The 18,715-nt window shown below is 37.4% G+C and overlaps 1 protein-coding gene across 1 annotated transcript in view; it reads left to right on the forward strand.

Annotated features, from left to right (window-relative positions):
- Window positions 1–13,087: 13,087 nt before the first annotated feature.
- LOC149167821 (acylamino-acid-releasing enzyme 1-like) overlaps window positions 13,088–18,715 on the forward strand; it is a 275,851-nt gene continuing 270,223 nt past the window's right edge. The window contains exon 1 of the mRNA XM_089430600.1: window positions 13,088–13,423. Coding sequence (XP_089286726.1) covers window positions 13,266–13,423 — 158 coding nt within the window. The 5' untranslated portion in view covers window positions 13,088–13,265. The remainder of the gene's footprint in view (window positions 13,424–18,715) is intronic.

Genomic DNA, 18,715 nt, shown 5'->3' on the forward strand with positions numbered 1-18,715 from the left:
ATGTTGTCTTCATGTCCATCTAGTGGATCATCCACCCCATCTATGTTGCAAGTGCCAAAATATTCATGATGGATGAATACCATGTTATCGGAGCAAAATTTTCCTCATAGTCTATGCCGTCAATTTGTGAGAAGCCCGTGGCCACAAACCTAGCCTTATACATCTACACACTCCCATATGCGCCATTTTTCACCTTGTACACCCATCTCGATCCAACTATTGATTTTCCCTTAGGTTGTGCCACAATCTCCCAGACATCATTCTTCCTGATGGAATAATACTCTTCCACCATGGCATCCTACCGAACCTACTGAGAAGTTGCCTCCTTATAAGACGAAGGCTCAATGTCCACCATCTCTGTCATCAGTGCCATATAATATGTGTACCTTTGTGGCTATTTACTCTACCTGAACATGGTGCTAGGAGCTTCAACCTACTCTTGGGCCTCCTGAATCAACCTTTCGGTCCACTTGGCCTTCTTCCTCCCTATGTTGGGAGTCTCTAGCTGAGTAGTTGCCTGCTCTTGGCCTAGTCTCTCCTCCTCATCCTGTTGTAGATCTCGTTGTGTGGCCCTCTTCTTACTTGGTTGAGGACCGCTCTGAGATTCTAACTGTGGCTCTTGCTTGGGAGTGAGTAGCTCCTCCTCAGGTACTACAATCTGCTCATGCTCCAAGGAATCTCTCAGAGCCCGATCCTCCTAGAATCTTGACAAAAATTGAAGAGAAGAAAATAATGGAGCAGAGGACTACTCTTCTCAGTATTACAATCACTTAAATAAGAGTACACTGGAAACATCAGTAATAAATTATTGGAGTCAAACTAGACTTAAACTGGACTCAGTGAAACAGAACTAGGACACTCAGAGGGACAGTTTTGACACTTAACATGTGGTTGGAATTAGATTCTCCAACACTCCCCCTTAATTACAACCACATAAAATTTAATTAAGATATCTGCTGGTCTATGTCTCGGTTAGGCTTACAATTTAAAAATTTGACATTACTTTTCTTCTCCTCTTTTTCCAGAACCTATTGCCTCTAAATTGTTTCATCATTTTCTTCTTGTTGTATGATTCAAATTTCATTTCTTCAGTTGTTGGTGCAGGTCTTCCATAGTTCCAGATTGTCTAAGCAAGTCTTGGACTTCTTCAAAAAACAACTTGTATGTTGGCTACTGCCACATATTATCTTTTGTAGTGCGCTTTTCATCATCAATTTGCTGCAACATAAGACCATAATACAATTTCATCTCTTCAGGACTCCAATACCTGAAAATTTCATTAATTTGTTCACCATCCAAGCTATCTTCAATGTTCATTTCTGCACTTCTATGCAGACTTCATGTAGACATGGTGTTGCAAGCCATGCTTCAAGGAAATGTAATTGTTCTTCAAAATCATTCTATGTACCTGCACACTGGAAATCAATGGTAAGTGTAAAAACATCCACAGAACCACATTGGTTCTGTTCTTTCTGCTCTGTAATGAGAGTTTTTTCCTGTTAGGCTTCTTTCTCTGCCTCTTTTTTTGTCTTTGTTTTCTCTTTGTGGGCTTCCTTGTTTGTCTTTGCATCTATCTCTGTCTCTGTCTCTATCTTTGCCTCTGTCTCTTCCACTTGGTTTTCAAATTCAAGTGGGATTATCTCACCAAATAACATTATGTCAATATGATGTTTTTGTTGCATCATCTACAACCATTCATTATTAGCCAACAATTCTTCATCAAAATTTACATCAACAATATTATTTGTTGGATTCGCCATACTATCGACTATTCCAATGACAATTTCACTGTCATCAACAAGCTCTGTTGCTGGATTCACCAATCTTTCATCAGTGAGCTTTGTTGCTGGATTCACCAAAATTTTATCAGCAAGCTCTGTTGTTGGATTCATCAAATTTTCATCAGCAAGTCGTGTCGCTGGATTCACCAAATTTTCATCAACAAGCTTTGTTGCTGGATTCATCAAATTTTCATCAGCGAGATGGGTTGCTAGATTCATCAAATTTTCATCCACTTGCAGTTGTGCATAGTGGGATTGAACAAACTTTTCATCTCGATGTAGATCTGTTGCTATAGATCCACCTTCTTCTTCAACTTCAATACTACCCCTTACACCAAAACTCCTCTCAAGGGTATCCCAAGCCTCCTTGGTTGTCTTGGCTTTTGAAATCAGGGAAAGCCTCTTAGCTTTTCCCATTTGTTGAACAGTGACTTACTACGACTCAACAAACAAAACAAACTGTAAACATCACATCCAACTGCAATAAAAATGCCGTTGTTGCTTGACTTCCACAAACAAACGAGTCTACAAATGCTCTATAAAGACTTTGCTTCCAAAAATTCTTTACTAAAACAACACTTTCACAAAAATATCACAATACCGAAAACTAACTAAAACAGTGCTTTTTTTCTTTTTATCTCTATTTTCAACCCAAAAAAATGCAAGACCCTTTTTTGTTGACAACAAAATTAAATCGAATACCGTAACGAATTCAAGTTTTTATTAAAAAAAACTTATAAAAAAATATAACAAAGCCACATTTTCTTTTAAATCATTATTTTATTAAAAAAAACCGTTTTTTATTTAAGGCATAAACGTTCTTCTCATATGGTCATGAGAACCTTTTATATTATGATGAAGAATGAAATTTCAAAAGAAAACCTTTCCTCGTGCCATTTTTTGGTGGTAAAAAAAATACATTCAAGAAAAGAACATTTTGACGGTGTGGCTACGGATTTGACTGTTCTAGTTTTTTTTCTTTGCGTCTCGTGCCTTTGTCGTATGTCACTATAACCCACTGTCCGCCATTAGCGCGAGGACGATCTGGCTTCTTTCTTTGCTTTGACCAAATTCTTTCAAATTCGTTTGTCGTTTTGCAGGAGTTTTCGAATTCGGTGAGCCCAGGCTTCAAAATTTTAACTTTTGCGGTGTGGGCAGCTCCAATGGCAATATTAAGAATTCAACAAATTCGGAAGGCTACGACTTTCTACACAGTTTCTTATTTTTTTTCTTTTCGGTTGAGCTGCGAATACTGTACGCTAAGCCTTTTTTACAACCGCGTAATTGCTCTTTTCTCCTCGGCTTCTCACGCTTTTTCTTTGTCGTTTTGCAGGAGTTTTCGAATTCGGTGAGCCCAGGCTTCAAAATTTTAACTTTTGCGGTGTGGGCAGCTCCAATGGCAATATTAAGAATTCAACAAATTCGGAAGGCTACGACTTTCTACACAGTTTCTTATTTTTTTTCTTTTCGGTTGAGCTGCGAATACTGTACGCTGAGCCTTTTTTACAACCGCGTAATTGCTCTTTTCTCCTCGGCTTCTCACGCTTTTTCTTTGCAAGCTCAAACGATTTGAAACCTTGTTCTTTGTAGAGTTTTATGCGACCTGGTGCTCTGATATCATGACAAAAATGGTTGAGAACAAAATGATAGAGTAAAGGACTACTCTTCTCAATATTACAAATCAATTAAATAGGATTACATGGGAAACATCACTAATAAATGATTGGAGTCAAACTCAACTTAAACTGGATTTAGTGACATTGAACTAGGACACTTGTAGAGACAATTTTGACACCTAACAGGTGGTTGGAATTAGGTTCTTCAACAAATCTCACATCTCATCGGAGAACTGTCTTCCCGAGTCCTAGAAGATGCACCCTGTATGCTTGGGTTGTCTCACTGTATCCCACGAAAATACCCTTTTCTACTGTGGGCTCCAGCGTCTTCGTGCTATCCTTGGACACATGACAGTAAACCTTTGTTCCAAAATCCGAAAGTGCGAAACACCAGGCTTCTCGCCTGTGAAAGCCTTCTTTGATGTCACTCGTCCAAGCACCTTGTGTGGTTTCCTATTTTGCAAGAACACTGCAGTGTTGCATGCTTGTTCCCACAAGAACATAAACAGTCGCTAATCATGCAACATGGCCTTGGCCGCTCCAACAATACAATGACTCTTCCTCTCAGCAACCACATTTTGCTGAGGGTTATGAGCTACTATCAACTCTCTCCTAATGCCTTCCTTTGCACAAAACTCCTTGAAGGCATTAGAGACATACTCTCCACCATTGTCACTTCTCACTGCCTTGATCTTCTTCCTAGACAGCTTTTCCACCAAGGCCTTAAACTCCATGAACTTGTCTAAGACCTCATCTTTCTTTTTCATAAAACAAATCCAAGTTTCCCGAGAAAAATCATCAATGAAAGTAACATAATACTTGTCTCATGAGTGATGGAGAAGAGAAGGGCCCACACACATCTGAATACACTTGCTCCAAAATCCCTTTGGCTCTATTTTCTTGACGTTGGAAGGACGACTTGGCATACTTGCTTAGTGTGCAACCCTTGCACACTCCACTCTTGTCAAAACTGCATGTTGGTAATCCTGTGGCAATTTGCTGAAGAATTTTCAGCGTCCCATGTTGCAAGTGTCCCATGCGCATGTGCCACCACATCTTTCCTTGCTACTCAAGGTTACACAAGATTCCACCTGCAACTTGTAAAGATTCCTCACGCTCACACATGTTTGCTTCATTGTCCCATAAGCTAGATGCTTGAGGTACGCCTTACCTCTGTTGAAGATGACAACATTATCCCTTGTCCTCAAGGGTTGCTACTAAAACTAGGTTCTTCTTCAACCCTAGAACATAGAGAACTTCTTTGAGATGAAGAGTGCTCCCAGACTCCCTCTCAAAAATGATAGTACCAACCCCCTTGGTTGCATACTTGCTATTCCCTCCAAGCTCGATATGCACCTGCAAATCCTTCTCCAACAGCGAGCTGAAATACTTCCTGTTTCCGGTGATACGGAAAGAGGCGCTTGAATCAATATACCACGTATTGCTCCCTACTGAGCTTACCATGCAAGCTATCAATGAGAAATCCTTCTCAAACTAAGATGCAAATCCATCTACTTCAGTTGATGCAACTACATGCTTCTTATTCGACCCCTTCTTCTTCCGATTATGACACTTATTAACATAGTGTCTAAACTCATGGCAATGGAAGCATTTGATCTTACTTAGATCCTTCTTCTTCTTGTCACTCTTATGACTGTTCTCACCCTTCCCTTTGCCTTTCATGTCTTTGGCTTTACCTACAAGAGCAAGCTTCTCCTCTCCCTTCTCAACCTTCGACCCCTTGTCACTGCTACTAGTAGAAGCCCTGACTAGAGTGATACTTAGCTCCTCCCGAGTGAAATCACTCCACAAGAGTTCCCAATCTAGTAGCTTGTCTCGTCTAGTTATTCCACAAATGAAGGTTCACGAGTCATTAGTAAACTCGTTTATAGCAACTCATAGAAGTTCATTGTCATCAAGTTTCTCTTCTACCACTGCTAGCTCATCACAAACATTTTGAACTCTAGTGAGGTAGGAAGCTCTGTTCTCACCCTTCAACATCTTGGTTGTACTAAGCTTTTCCTTGAGAATCATTCTACGATTCTCAGAGGGATCCTCGTATAGCTTCACAATGACATCCCACATCTCGTTTTTTGTATCCTTACCTGAAACATGCAGGACTATATGATCCTGGAGTCCATCTAGGATCATCCTCTTAGCTTTGGCCATCTGCCTATGGAACAACCATAACTGGTTGGATCTATAGGTTCTGTAACACCTCTCTCAGCAAACTCCCATAGTCCATACTCGTCCATACTCTTCCAACAAGAATATCATCCAGACTTTCCAAACACCAAAGTTCGACGCACCGTCAAGTATATCCTGATCTCTCAACCCAACTGTGGCCATCTCTCAAATCTGAACGCTGTGTGCTGATCGATTTTGTTCACTGCTCTGATACTATGTAGAAAATCCAATAAACTCTGCAACTGTTAATATAAACAATATGAAAAACTAGTTTCTTTCCATATAGACACAAAATTTCTCTACTCAATTTCCAGCGGAATAGGGACATAAATAAATATACAATCACACAATTCAACAACACAATTTATTCTAGGGAACCCAATTGGGAAAACCCTTCGCTTGATTGAGATATTGATAGAAAAATGAGCAATAGATCTCTTACAAAATATTTAGCTTCAATAAAGAATACAATGATCTCCCTGCCTCAGACTAAGCTTGAAACTTCTGGAAGAACACTGACCTTACCTCCCTAAATCCTTGTGCACACATGAGTCCTATTCCTTGCACAAGAGCTCCTAAATTCTAGCGCAATAGGCACTTCTAAAAATAGGAATTTCCTCCTATTTTCATGCACACTTCCCAAGGAAAATCTCCCACCAAATTCGCATAAGGTTTCTCCTTACACGCTCTCTCTCAAGTTCACACACAAACTTGTGCTCAATTATGATACAATGAAGTTTTTCCTTACACACACTCTCTCTCAAGTTCACACACAAACCTGTGCTCAATTAGAAAGAAAGAAAGAAAGAAAGAAATTATTTTTAACGTCCACGAGGCTAAAGATAGCTTATGGGACAGATTGCTTCTTCATCTGCTTGATGTATCTGGTGCTTTTTCTGTGAAGCTTCAAAATAAATGCTCACAGCTTCTCGACAAACCCCTCGCTAAATAGATTATCCCAAGAGCTAGCTGCTAGTGTATCTGCATAACTTTCCTTGTTGTCTTTGAAAGCCTCACATTCTAAAATGAAATGTTTTTCTGTTTCCACTTTTCTAGAAGAACAAAAAATGCATACTCTTTCCTCCCACATTTCCTTTGGCCTTTTCCAGCGCCCTGTTTCACAACGTAGTTGATGAGAATTAGTCCTTAACTGAGCAATAAGAATTTTGGCTCTCCAAGAGATATTGGCCTCTATGTATGCCTTTGGTTGATGACTATGAGTGGGATTAAACACTTCAATATAGTAATTTTTCTTTCTTCCTAGCTCCTTATCCCAAATATGCTTGTGGAATTTTTCCATAACAAATGCTTTTATCTCTTTGCTGTTTATGGGACACGCGTTGAAGCAAATACCCCATTTATCAAACCATTTGTTATTTTGCTGCATCCAAGTTTTTTGCTCTTGCACAATCTATCATTAAAGACAACCTTAGGCCATTTACCCTCTTCCATTTGCTCATTTTTTTTTTAAATACCTTATGACTCACACCATAGCAATTGCTTCAATAGGAGCAGTTCCTGTTTCACTTAGCAAGATATCGTAAGGAACCACACTTTTAATCTTAAATTTGTTTGTAATCAAACGCTTCTGAATTTTCTCAATTTGTCTCCACTGCATGTCGAATGTACTGCTGGCCCATAGTTCACAACCATAGAGACTTATCGGAATCACTGGAAGCCCAAAAAGAGTTTGAGTGGTGTTCCAATCCCATAACTCAGCCTCTCTACACCTATTTTGAAAAGCATAAAATGCTTTCCAACCCCCCAAAGTTCTTTTCTTTCTACAACCATTCCAGCTTAGATTTTTGTTGAAGTCAATTCCGAGGTATTTGTAGTCCGCAACTTCTTCCAGAATGTTGCCTTCAAAGTAGAACTTATGCTGGTTATGTTTTCTTTTCTTAGAGAAGACCACTATTTTCGTTTTGCTGATATTGACTTGCATCCCCACAGTTGTACAAAAATGCTCAAGGGATAGTAAGTGCTCTTGCGAACCAAGAGCCGATTTAGCAATCAAAATAAGATCATCTGCATACAATGAGTGCCTTCGTTCTTTTGTTTAAAGGCAATTTGAATGGCTAAAATTAGCAAAATTCTAATTGAGGAAATTCACTTTTGTGATTGATTGACTTAACTTGTTAACTACTCATGTAACTTTTTCTATCTCAGTTCTAAAAATTGAGACTCAAACACTTGAAACAAATAATATACTCGCACTAGAAGACAAATAACTCCCTTCCACTTCAACGCATTAATTAACTGCATCATAACTTATCCTAATTTTTAGGAATTCTCTTATTTTAAAGTGTGGTATCCCATAGATTAGCACTGACAGTTACCGATTAGCATTGACAGTTACCGATTAGCATTGGCAGTTACTCTTGGTGTTATAGTGGCAGCTACGAGGATTGACCTGGGTCTCCCATAGATTAGCACTAACAGTTACCGATTCACCATATAATTAAAAAATAAATAAAACATGCTCTCAATTTCACTCCTTTAATTAAGACAGAAATCAAGTGATTTTCTGGATGCTATTTTCAACGAAAAGGAGGACGAGAAGCTCTTGTTTTATGATCTGAAATTCATCTGAATTTGGCTTCTCCCTTGTGCTGCGCTTCTACCTAGAATAGTGTATCAGTCCTCAAACCCAAATGATGAAGAAAAGGACAATGGCTCCCAGCAGTGCAATTCTGCATCATTTGAAGGAATTGTGGACTACGATGTGTAAACCCCTAAATACTTTCATGTTTTGCTGATATGACCATGGGCTTGACAGAAGACAAGGCCCCCGAGGAATTATATTTTCCGGAGCTTCTTCTGGATTTCTCTGATAATGATCGCAACATTAACAAATCGAATAACATACAGTCAGAATTGAGTACCGCTTTTCAGCAGTTAAAAGACAAGAATTGCTGGAACAATTTGTCATCTGCACATAGTTGAGATTTCATACCTTTTCTTCATTGATAATGATCACAGCATTCACAGTACGAATAACATACAGTCAAAATTGAATACTGCTTTTCACATAGTTAGAGATTTCATCCTTGTTTTTCCCAGTATAGATTTATATTAAGGAAATATAAAAATCCTCCATACATATAGCTGCAGATTCAGCAGATAGAGAAACCCCCTAAGATTTGAAAAAGACTCATTTACATATAGTCCGAAGACTCCATATCAGAAGCAAAAAGAGGGAGACCTATACATCACCTCAAAATGGCCCACAAGGCCCGAAATTGTCCCAAACAAGACCCAGTAACAAAAGGAGATAATCCACATATTGATTACAATACATATAACCCATAGAAAGGAACAGACAGATCGACCAAAAAGCAGAGATCCAAAAATTGAAGAGGAGATACCAGCATAATAAGAAGAAAAGGAAAAACGATGCTAAAATGATATTTCAGGCAAATAGCTGCGCATTGCAGAGGAATTGGCGATCAGACATCTTGACAAAAAAATTCATGACAAGCCTGAATTCGCTGAATAATGGCCTGAAGAGGGATTCCCGAACCATTGAAGATGTGATCATTCCTCCAAGTCCACAAAAACCAGCAAGAAATGATGAACAACGATCTCCGAGAAGAAGAATGCTTGCTCCACCCACAAAAGGCATCCTGGACAGAAAAGAAGATGATGAGAAGAAAACCAAACTGCAAAGACAAGACATACCAGATTTCATCCCTGTTCTTCATTGATAATGATCACAGCATTCACAGTACGAATAACATACAGTCAAAATTGAATACTGCTTTTCAACGGCAGCCGTCTTCGCCGAGTTACATGACAATGATTACTGCAGCAAATTTCAGTCCTGTTCTTCATTATCCCAATCTATGCCCATTGTTTTATTTCAAATTCTCCTCGCTGTTAAAACTGTAATAACCGCACCTAGAAAGCCTGTTTTTATATTTCAAGTCCTATTTTTCGTTAAATCTATAATAACCACGCCTCAACCTCTTCCTTCCAATAGAAACGAAGATGTATATGGCATGTAGGGCCGTTGTATGAGTTCCTATTTACCAGTCAACAAACCCTTTTTATCAGCGAACCAATTAACAGCGGCCTCTAATCATAATTAATGAATTTATATGGATTTTGGAATAAGATGGTATACTTAAATATTAATTTAGTTACAGGATAAGGTTAAAACATTTTTCCATAATACATTTTGCACATTACCGTGCAAAGGAATGCTTACCCTGTTAAAAAGAGGGCGGTGGCCTCAAAAAGAGAGGAGAGTGCAGTGTTAATTGGAGAGGAGAGATATATGTTCGAGATTCTGTCCGGGATGATGAATTTGAACTGTGTTAGGAAGATAAATCTCATAATAGAAAAAGTTTTTAGCTTAAAAATTAGTAGTTTATTTGTTAATGTTTTGGATGGTTTTTTTTCATATTTTTCACTAGAATTTAACAGATATTTGTTCGAAATTTGAGTTATGAGTTTTCCACAATTGGAGTGCATTAGGGTTTTCTTGGAGAGCTGAATTTATATATGTAGTAAAAAACCCATTTCAAAGAACAAAAGTCAAGATTTGACTAATTTTTTCCTAACAAGATGTCCCACAAAATTTTCAAAAACTTATGATACTTAGACAAGACTTTAATTTTTTTATAAAATGAATTAAATTACAATTTTATTTTAAATTATTATTATTATGTATATCAAAAACACATGTAATAATATTTTTAAGAAATTGTCCCCGATAATTTAAGTGGTAATAGAAGTAATATTAAATTTGTGGAAATTGAGAGATCCAAAGTTCTCTGGGACCATACATGAGACTGTACACCCCTAAATGTTCACTTGTAGCTTGTTGGGTTTCTTTGAGAAACAATATACCATGACCTATCAATATCCCCTTCAAAAATGGGGATACAAATAACCCCTCTAATTATCGGACAATTATGATCATCCCTCTCTTCGCTAAGTTATATTGTAGTATTTTGGAAAAGAAGTTGAGCATATGGCTTGAAAGTGAAGGTAAGTGGGCTAAAGGCCAAGCGGGTTTCAGAAGGCATCACTCAACATCAGACCACCTCGTTACGCTTAGGATCATTGTGGAGGAATGTCGTAATGATAAATCCAATCCCTTTTGTTGCTTTGAGGACTTTAGAAAGGTTTTCGATATGGTTCCTAAAAACAACCTTTGGAATAGATTAGAAGAGCTAAAGGTTCCTTTCGAGTTGAGCGCTGCTGCTATTAGATTATACGAGAATGTAATTGCCAAGCTAAAGAGCAATGAGGGTTGGTCGAAAGATATTAAGTGTAATATCATAGTTAAACAAGGTTGCCCCCTCTTCCCTACCCTATTTGGCATTTACATTGACAAGCTCAAGGGTTATTTAGAGGAAGCGGGATGTGCTAGCACGATCTTAGCTGGGTTAGTTGTCATCCTTCTTCTCCATGCCGACAATATTGTTCTCCTCGCAAGGTGTCCATCTGATCTTGATAAGCAACTTAGGCTTCTTAAGGATTTCTGCTTTACCATGGTTATGACTGTTAACACCGACAAAACAAAAGTTATGATTATCAAATCCAAGAAGGACACCTACACTAATTTTATGTATGACAATAATAACTTGGAGGAAGTGTATTCTTACAAGTACCTAGGAATTGATATTCATCACAAGCTCAACTGGAACTATAGCATTGAGAAAAGGATTAATGGGGGGTGGAAAGCTTACTTTGGTCTTGAAAATATTTGTAAAACGACAAACCTCGTAATGTGGCATAAAAAAGGGTTCCTCTTTGAAACTTTAGTAACTCCTGTTATCTTATATGGATGTGAGGTTTGGGTTGTAGCATCTCTAGAGAATCCTGGAGAAAGATTGAGCAAATCCAGAAGCGCTTTATAACGTATAACCTGAAAATTAAAAGCAATACACCCTACCCTATTCTCTTTATAGAAGTAGGTCTTTCCCCTACTGAAAGCCTAGCTATGGCTAGGCTTCCGTTGTACAAGCACAAGCTCAATAACATATGAGATCATAGACTTCCCAAGCTAGCTTTAAATTCTAGCCAAAACCAACTAAGGCTCAAATGGGGGTGGTATAAAGACACGAGGCCCTGGTTAAACCATTGGGAGATCAACAAGAATGATGCATTGCAAAACATTAATAACATTAAAAATATTGTTACTTCTAAGTTCAAAGAAAAAATGTGGTGTGAGAAAGATTTAGCGGCTAAAAGAAAATTAAGTTATTATAAGAGGGTCATCAACCCCACCCTAAAAGATCAAAAGTATCTCTTTGTTTTAGTTAGCTCAAAGAAGAAAATTAATATAGTGAAGATTAGAACGAACTCTCATGAGCTCCATAGTGAAACAGATTGTTGGACAGTTCCTAAAACACCATGGATGGAAAGAATCTGCCTCTCTATGATAATAGGAACATTGAAGATGAAAACCACTTCCTCTTAGAGTGCCCCGCGTACAACCACATTAGATCTCAGTTTCATAATCTTTGTCGCAACACTAACCTTCCTAGCCTTTTACGATGTCAAAATTATAGTGAGCTTGGGAGATTTCTCTCCAAGCTTTTTGAGCATAGAAATAAAATCTTAAATCAAACTAAAAAAATTGTTTCTTTAGGTATGATAGACCAAAGTTTGGTCTCAGTGAACGTTAACCATCATCAACATCATATATCCAATATGACACATGTTAATATGATATTATATTTAATTAATTAATTTGAAATAAATTTATTAAAAATATATAATAATTTGGATTTTGGAAATAAAGTTTAATTTTTAATATAGAATAACTATTGTTAAAAATATTTTAACATATTTTATCAAAATTATATCTTTACTATCAACTTAATAAATTATTAATAATTAAATTAAATTCCTAAAATAAACATGTATAACCTAATAAAAATAAAGTTTTATTTTATTAAAAAAATTCATGATTGTGAGAGATTTTTCAGCGAAAATCACATGGAGTACCATTTGTCTAGTGTGGTTCATCGTCAGGACAAGTTGAAGAAACAGATCCAGCTTAGCATGCTAAATAGTCTGAGCGGAGCCTCCAACAGCTAACTAGACCAATGACTAGTTTGACATTAGAGCCGGGGTCAAAATTATTATAGTAGTTTAATTAGTAAAATTTAGGAAAAAAAATTCATATTTAAAACTAATTTTTATTTTATTAAAAAAATTCATATTTAAAACATCTTTAAAGTTTGTCTAATCCCAAAAAAACATAAATGAAAAAAATCCGTGATTAAAAAAGAAAAAAGAAAAAAGGAAAGATTATTTTAAACGTTCAGATAACTTATGGAACAGAAAAAAGCAAATAGATTGTAGCTTCCGTAAAACACATATTTTTAACCCACTCACCCCCTATTATACTTGTACTAGTTTAATATCAATCAATAATCCTGTTTTTGGAATCCCAATCACATTTTCTCCATTGGTTGAAGATAAAGAACGGAATAAAGAAAAAGAAGATAAAGAACGGGATAATTTATTATTACCGTGTTTGCGGAATCCCATTCACATTCACATTTTCTCTGGTTAAATGAAGATAAAGAACGGAATAATTTATTATGATTGAACATGACGAAGTAAATTATTGAAGACAGAATCTTGCATGTTGCAATGTCCATGACAAATTTGGAAGTTTGAAAGGGTAATAGGGTTTTTTTGGGATATTAGAAAGAAGTTTATGGGATTGGGTTTGGGACTGGAACTGGCAGTGGCGGCAGCAGCAGCAGGGTGTTCATACATATCTTCACAGTTTCATTTGCCTTTGCAGCGGCATTCGCACAATTGTCAAGTACAACAGCGATTCTCATTCCTTTCTCGTCCTCGTTCGCTGGCCATGTAAGTAAATATAGATACTGAACTGTCACCAACTCTTCGTTGCCAATGCAATTTTCATCTCCATCTCCACACTCTTACAGAAGGGAAATGTAGATGTTGAAATGTTACTAACTCTGTTTCATGGATTGCGAGAATTACATTATCTTATTAAATTTTCACTTCAAGTTGTTCTTACGGACTCGTGGGGAGGGGATATAAAATTATATTTCCTCACCGTCGTCGAAAAAAACAAAGGTGTGGAGAGGCATGCTTCCATGGTGGCGCGTGGCATAGTCAACTGAAGGCTTAGTCTTGATGTTTAATCTTATGACGAAGAGAACGAAGCTTGATCCTGATAACCGTGGAATTAATGTAAACCAACTAATAGAATATGATCCTAATCCTGATTCCGATGGCTTGCTGTCCTTTTGATCTAGGTAGATCAAGGGGCAACGTCCATTCTTGGAAAGTTTTGTTGATAAGTTTGGGGAGCGGCCCTTAATTACACATAGCGATTGGATCAAATATATTAATGCTTGTCATCTAGACATGCGGTGAGTTGATGTGGAGGCAGATTGCCTTGTAATAGATCTAATGGTCAGGGTCTTGCCATGTCGATGCGTACAGTGGATTGGGGGTGCTTCATATAATAAGTAGCTATCCAATAATTTCCATCTTAAGTTGGGATTTCTGGGGAATTTCTTCAAGAGCTCACCTGAAATTCCGAAAACCTTCCAATTTGAGGATGGTCGACAATGGAGATTGCATCTCGAGGTCTTTACACATTAAACCAAAGCTCTTAAAACCTGGAGAATCAAGGACCATCTGATTTGAACATCTCGACAGTCCTTGTCGAGGCTGGAGATTCATTTAACGATGTGAAAGTCCCCCATCAAATTATCACAATTAAACTTGATGTCGATTAGATGGATAGTCATGATGTACTTATGGGTTGGTGAAGAATTAAATGGAAATATCCTTGGAGGTCATTGCACCATTAAAACAAGAGATCTTGGAGTTAATATTGTGAGATATTCCCATGATTTGGTTAAAATGAGTTTCATCCTCATCATTCTCTATTGTCTTTGTCTTGCATTATTTTAGTACTTTGATCACAGCCGTTGTGAATAGTGCTCATGGAGCAATGACTTATCTAGAAAGTGGCTCGCTCTTGTCAACATGGGTGTTGAAGAGATGGTGTGGTGCATTCAACCAAGTGATAATTGAGACCAGGTAAAGTGACTGCCATGTTAGACATTAGTTGGATCACCAACCAAATGAATCCATTGAAAAAAAAGACATCTAATCAAGTCTAATCTATCTTCATTGTTGCATTTGATCATTGAAATTGCCTTTTCTCAGAGTGTGTTTATCTTCTAGTGTTCTTGCAACCTCCCTTTTGACATTTTCTTCCTAACATCTTGTGGATTTTGGATCAAAGTTTGATATCACTCCTTATGGAGTCAATTTTGTGATTTGGGATGTAATGTGCACCTTCAAAATTTTCTAAGCCTTCGTAATTGGAATTGTGGATTATTCCACTTTGTAATAAAGTCCTATTGAAAATCTTTCCAATGTTTTCATAGAGAATTTTGTAATTAGAATTTTGGTTGCACCACTATAATTAATGAAGTCCTTTGAAGACCCGCATTGTGTTCTTATATGAGTCTCTCTCTCTCTCTCTCTCTCGTTGTTTGATTCGTTTGTTGGATTTAATTGTTCTACTTAGTGGATGTTCCATTTTCTCAATTGATCGTTGAAGTTCTTGGTAGCTTTGGAAGGTCTTCTACACTAGCTTGGTGTGTTAACATGTAGGAGATGGTTGATTTCCTCTTTAGGTGCTTGCTTGGTGGAGTAAGTGATTTATGACTTATTTCCTAAGTCTAACTTAGGAAAAGTACAATAATTAAAGTCAATTAATTATTGTGGACTATTAAGCCAAAGTATTAAGGATAAAGGATAAAATTATTTAAGTGACTTAGATATGATCTCAACCATTGATTTGAAGTGAGGCGAGATCTAATCTCGAATTTTAATCACCTAGGAGATTAGGGTTAGGAATTTGGCTTAATGAAGTTATAAAATAAGTCTAAGAGAGAGGTGAAGACACAAAAGTGGAGGAAGATATTTTCTCTAGAGCGAGAGGCTCAGCGAGACTGAAGAGAAGGGAGGAAGAGTGCAAGAAAGTTTCAGGAGTATTTCTAGGAGGTTGAGTTCAGGAAATTGAGAGGTTGAGTTGTGGAGAGGCCAATTTATCCAGTGGGTCGATTTTTCTTAAGTACATAGAGGTTGAACGAGTAGAAATGAGTGGGCCAATTCGCTGGTGCTAGAGGTTGAGTTTCTCCAGGCATGAGTTCTTTAGGAGGCCAATTTTTTGGTGTGTCGAATTCCTTGGGCCGAGTTACAGGTTCTAACATTGCATTTTTCTTTGTGGGTCTAGGCCTAGATTTTCTCGAGTATTTTAATGAAGGAAAATTGTTATGAGTGTATACTTACTGTTGTAAGGTGATTGTTCTCTCTGCTTTTATTTTTCCGCTACAAATATTTTATTTTAGAAGTTAAATATCAATGATTTTTTTTTTTTTTTTTTGTGTGAAGTTCTACTTTTCATTATCTAATATTGGCAATACAAGTGATAATTCGATGTGCTACTGGTCTGCCCGCCAGGAAACAAGCCTAGTAGCATAGATTAAGCAACTTAAGATTACATATACTATACTTGATCAGTGCAACTAATAGAAAAAAACACTGCCCAACTCCTTCCAGTGTGTCAAGCAATTGCAAATACAAGTGCTCTGATCTACTGAGCCACATGTACTTAAAAGGAAAACTCCCATTCTCAGATATACAAAAAGAAATTATTTATATAGTTAAAACAGGTACTATCACGACATAGTGACCTGGATAATGCATTCTTTGAGCCATGTATGATGAGCCACCCAAGGAAGCAATGCCAATTGACCACAAGCATCTTCCGCAAACCACAAACAACGTTGACGAACCACTGACAACGATGCGCCATAAACAACGATAGACCATAAACAACAACAGGACATGAGCTTTGGCTTGAAAGCTGCATATGTGTTTCAACCTGAAGATTCAAGCTCGTTTTCTGTAGTCTAAGACTTCCTCCATTGCCTTATGCCAACAATTAATGTGATATTCCTCATCTGCTGGGAGCTTACAAGAGGCCAATTGAGGGGAACATGCCACTGGAAGAGCATCAATAAGTTTAACCCTGCAAATAAGCCTTTATGGATTGCAAGCCATGGATTGATAATTCCATAACAATCCATGCCAATTATGTAGCTGATGCCAAAAAATGAGGGGAGAAACCATTTCTTTTCCATGAGAGAACGAAAGCAATTTGGAAACCCCATCAAAGAAGTCTGCGAATCGATACAAAGCATAGAACCCAGTGGGAGAGGCGTATCATGAGAGTTAGTCGTGAAGGCCAGAGAAAGTCTCCGAGCCTCCATGCAAAGACAGGGAATGGAGCAACGACCAATGAAACATGGATGGAGACGCAAATATGCTATCTTTGAGAGAACCAATATAGACCCAAGGTCGAGCCAACTTGGGAATGCACCATAATGAGAAGAAGACCAAGCATGATAGCCACAAACAAGCATTGCTGATGATACAAAGTGAATTTCATAGCGGCTTGCAGAGGTCAGAGAGGTAGCTAAAAGAGGAAACCCATGTGCCATGACAGATTTCTCTGCCATGGGAATGATGATAGAGGGAAATCATTATCTAGCGAGTGTAGGCTGTGTATGATGGCCAAAGGTGCATAAAGGCTCACAACACTTGAGCATTTAAACTAGGATTGCCGGACTCTGTTTGAAGTGGAGGCTAGTTCATGTGGACGTTCATGCTTGATACCATATTTATTATTGTGACAAGTGGCGGGATCCTTCACCTGCTGTGGGTGTAAAGATTAGTGATATCCTTTTTTTGTATCCCAAAGGAACCTAGCAGCCCGTGTGACAAGTAATTGCTAGTAAACATCTGGGGGTCTATGACCTGTCTTCCTCTCCATAAACTGGGTCACAACCAGGGGGGTTTGAACCTTGGATCTCTTAGTTTTCATAGATTTCACATTACTTCAATCACCAATTGAGCTGCCCCCCTAGGACCAAATATCAATGATTTTATTTTTACAACAATTTCAATTTTATTTAATAATTTTTTGGGAATTAAAATTGTTGAGGTATAAATAAATTTGGCTTGGTATTAAAAATTTAACATTACTAAATAACTAGCACATTGCTCTCTTTGTTGTTTTTACCCCCTCACTTCTAGGGGTAACTAGAGAAGATTTTTATTTGATGGCATTATGGATAATGGTCTTGGTGATGATTTTCAGCATTCCCCATAGAGAGTAGCCCATAGATGTTTTTCCTCGGGAAAAAATCGTAATTTTACTGCAACTTTTAAAAAGGAACAAAATTCTTTCCGCAAATGCTTAAAGCATTCAGCATAAGTAGCATTCGACTCAAAAGTGTAAAAGCTAAAAATAAAAGTACATTAGAGAAAATTAAGTGTTATAATAATCACTTAATTTATCTTTCTTTCCTTTCTTCCTTTGGACCTTCTGCCAAACTGTTGAAGGAGGTTAAATCGGAACCATTGCCAAGTCATTCATGGTCACCATAGGTGGGGGTTCTTTGTCGGATTATGAACTTTCCAAAACATGAACTCTCTTTGTACCCACAATCTCCTCCTCTTTTCCGACCATCTCTTCATTTTTTTTTGATTCAAGGATTGGTGTGGCTTCTAAATTACTTTGTATGAACAGTGGTTGTCAATCAAGTTCTTGAGTACTCAAATCTTCCTGTTTTGAAAAATCCTCCTTAGTTACTCCATCTTTTTCCTCTGGAGGAAAAGGGTCAAAGGACTGTAAGCCTTTTGTTTTATGGGCCTGCCCCTTTTTCCTTTTTGAGGGCTTTTTTGCCAGAGGGCATGAATCTTGTAGATATCCTGTTTTGAAGCATGTACGACATCTTATTTTTTTACAGTTAATGAATGTAAATATCTACTTTCATTAAATGTAAGCACTTAATGGTAAAGATCTACTATCATTAACTGTAAGAACTAAATTAATTGTAAGAACTTAAATATTTTCTTAATTAACTGTAAGAACTTAATGGTAAATATCTACTTTCATTAACTTTAAGAACTTAAATTTTTACTTTCATTAACTGTAAAAACTTAATAGTAAAAGTTAAAAGTAGCACTCTTCTTTTAGGATGTTCTGTAATGGTTTTAGATTCCTAGGACCTGACACAAAGAAACTAGAAATTGGGGTGT

This window comes from Pinus tabuliformis, chromosome 5_1, assembly GCF_031772625.1.
Source record: "Pinus tabuliformis cultivar Carrire ecotype Pingquan chromosome 5_1, CPIR1, whole genome shotgun sequence".
NCBI lineage: Eukaryota > Viridiplantae > Streptophyta > Pinopsida > Pinales > Pinaceae > Pinus > Pinus tabuliformis.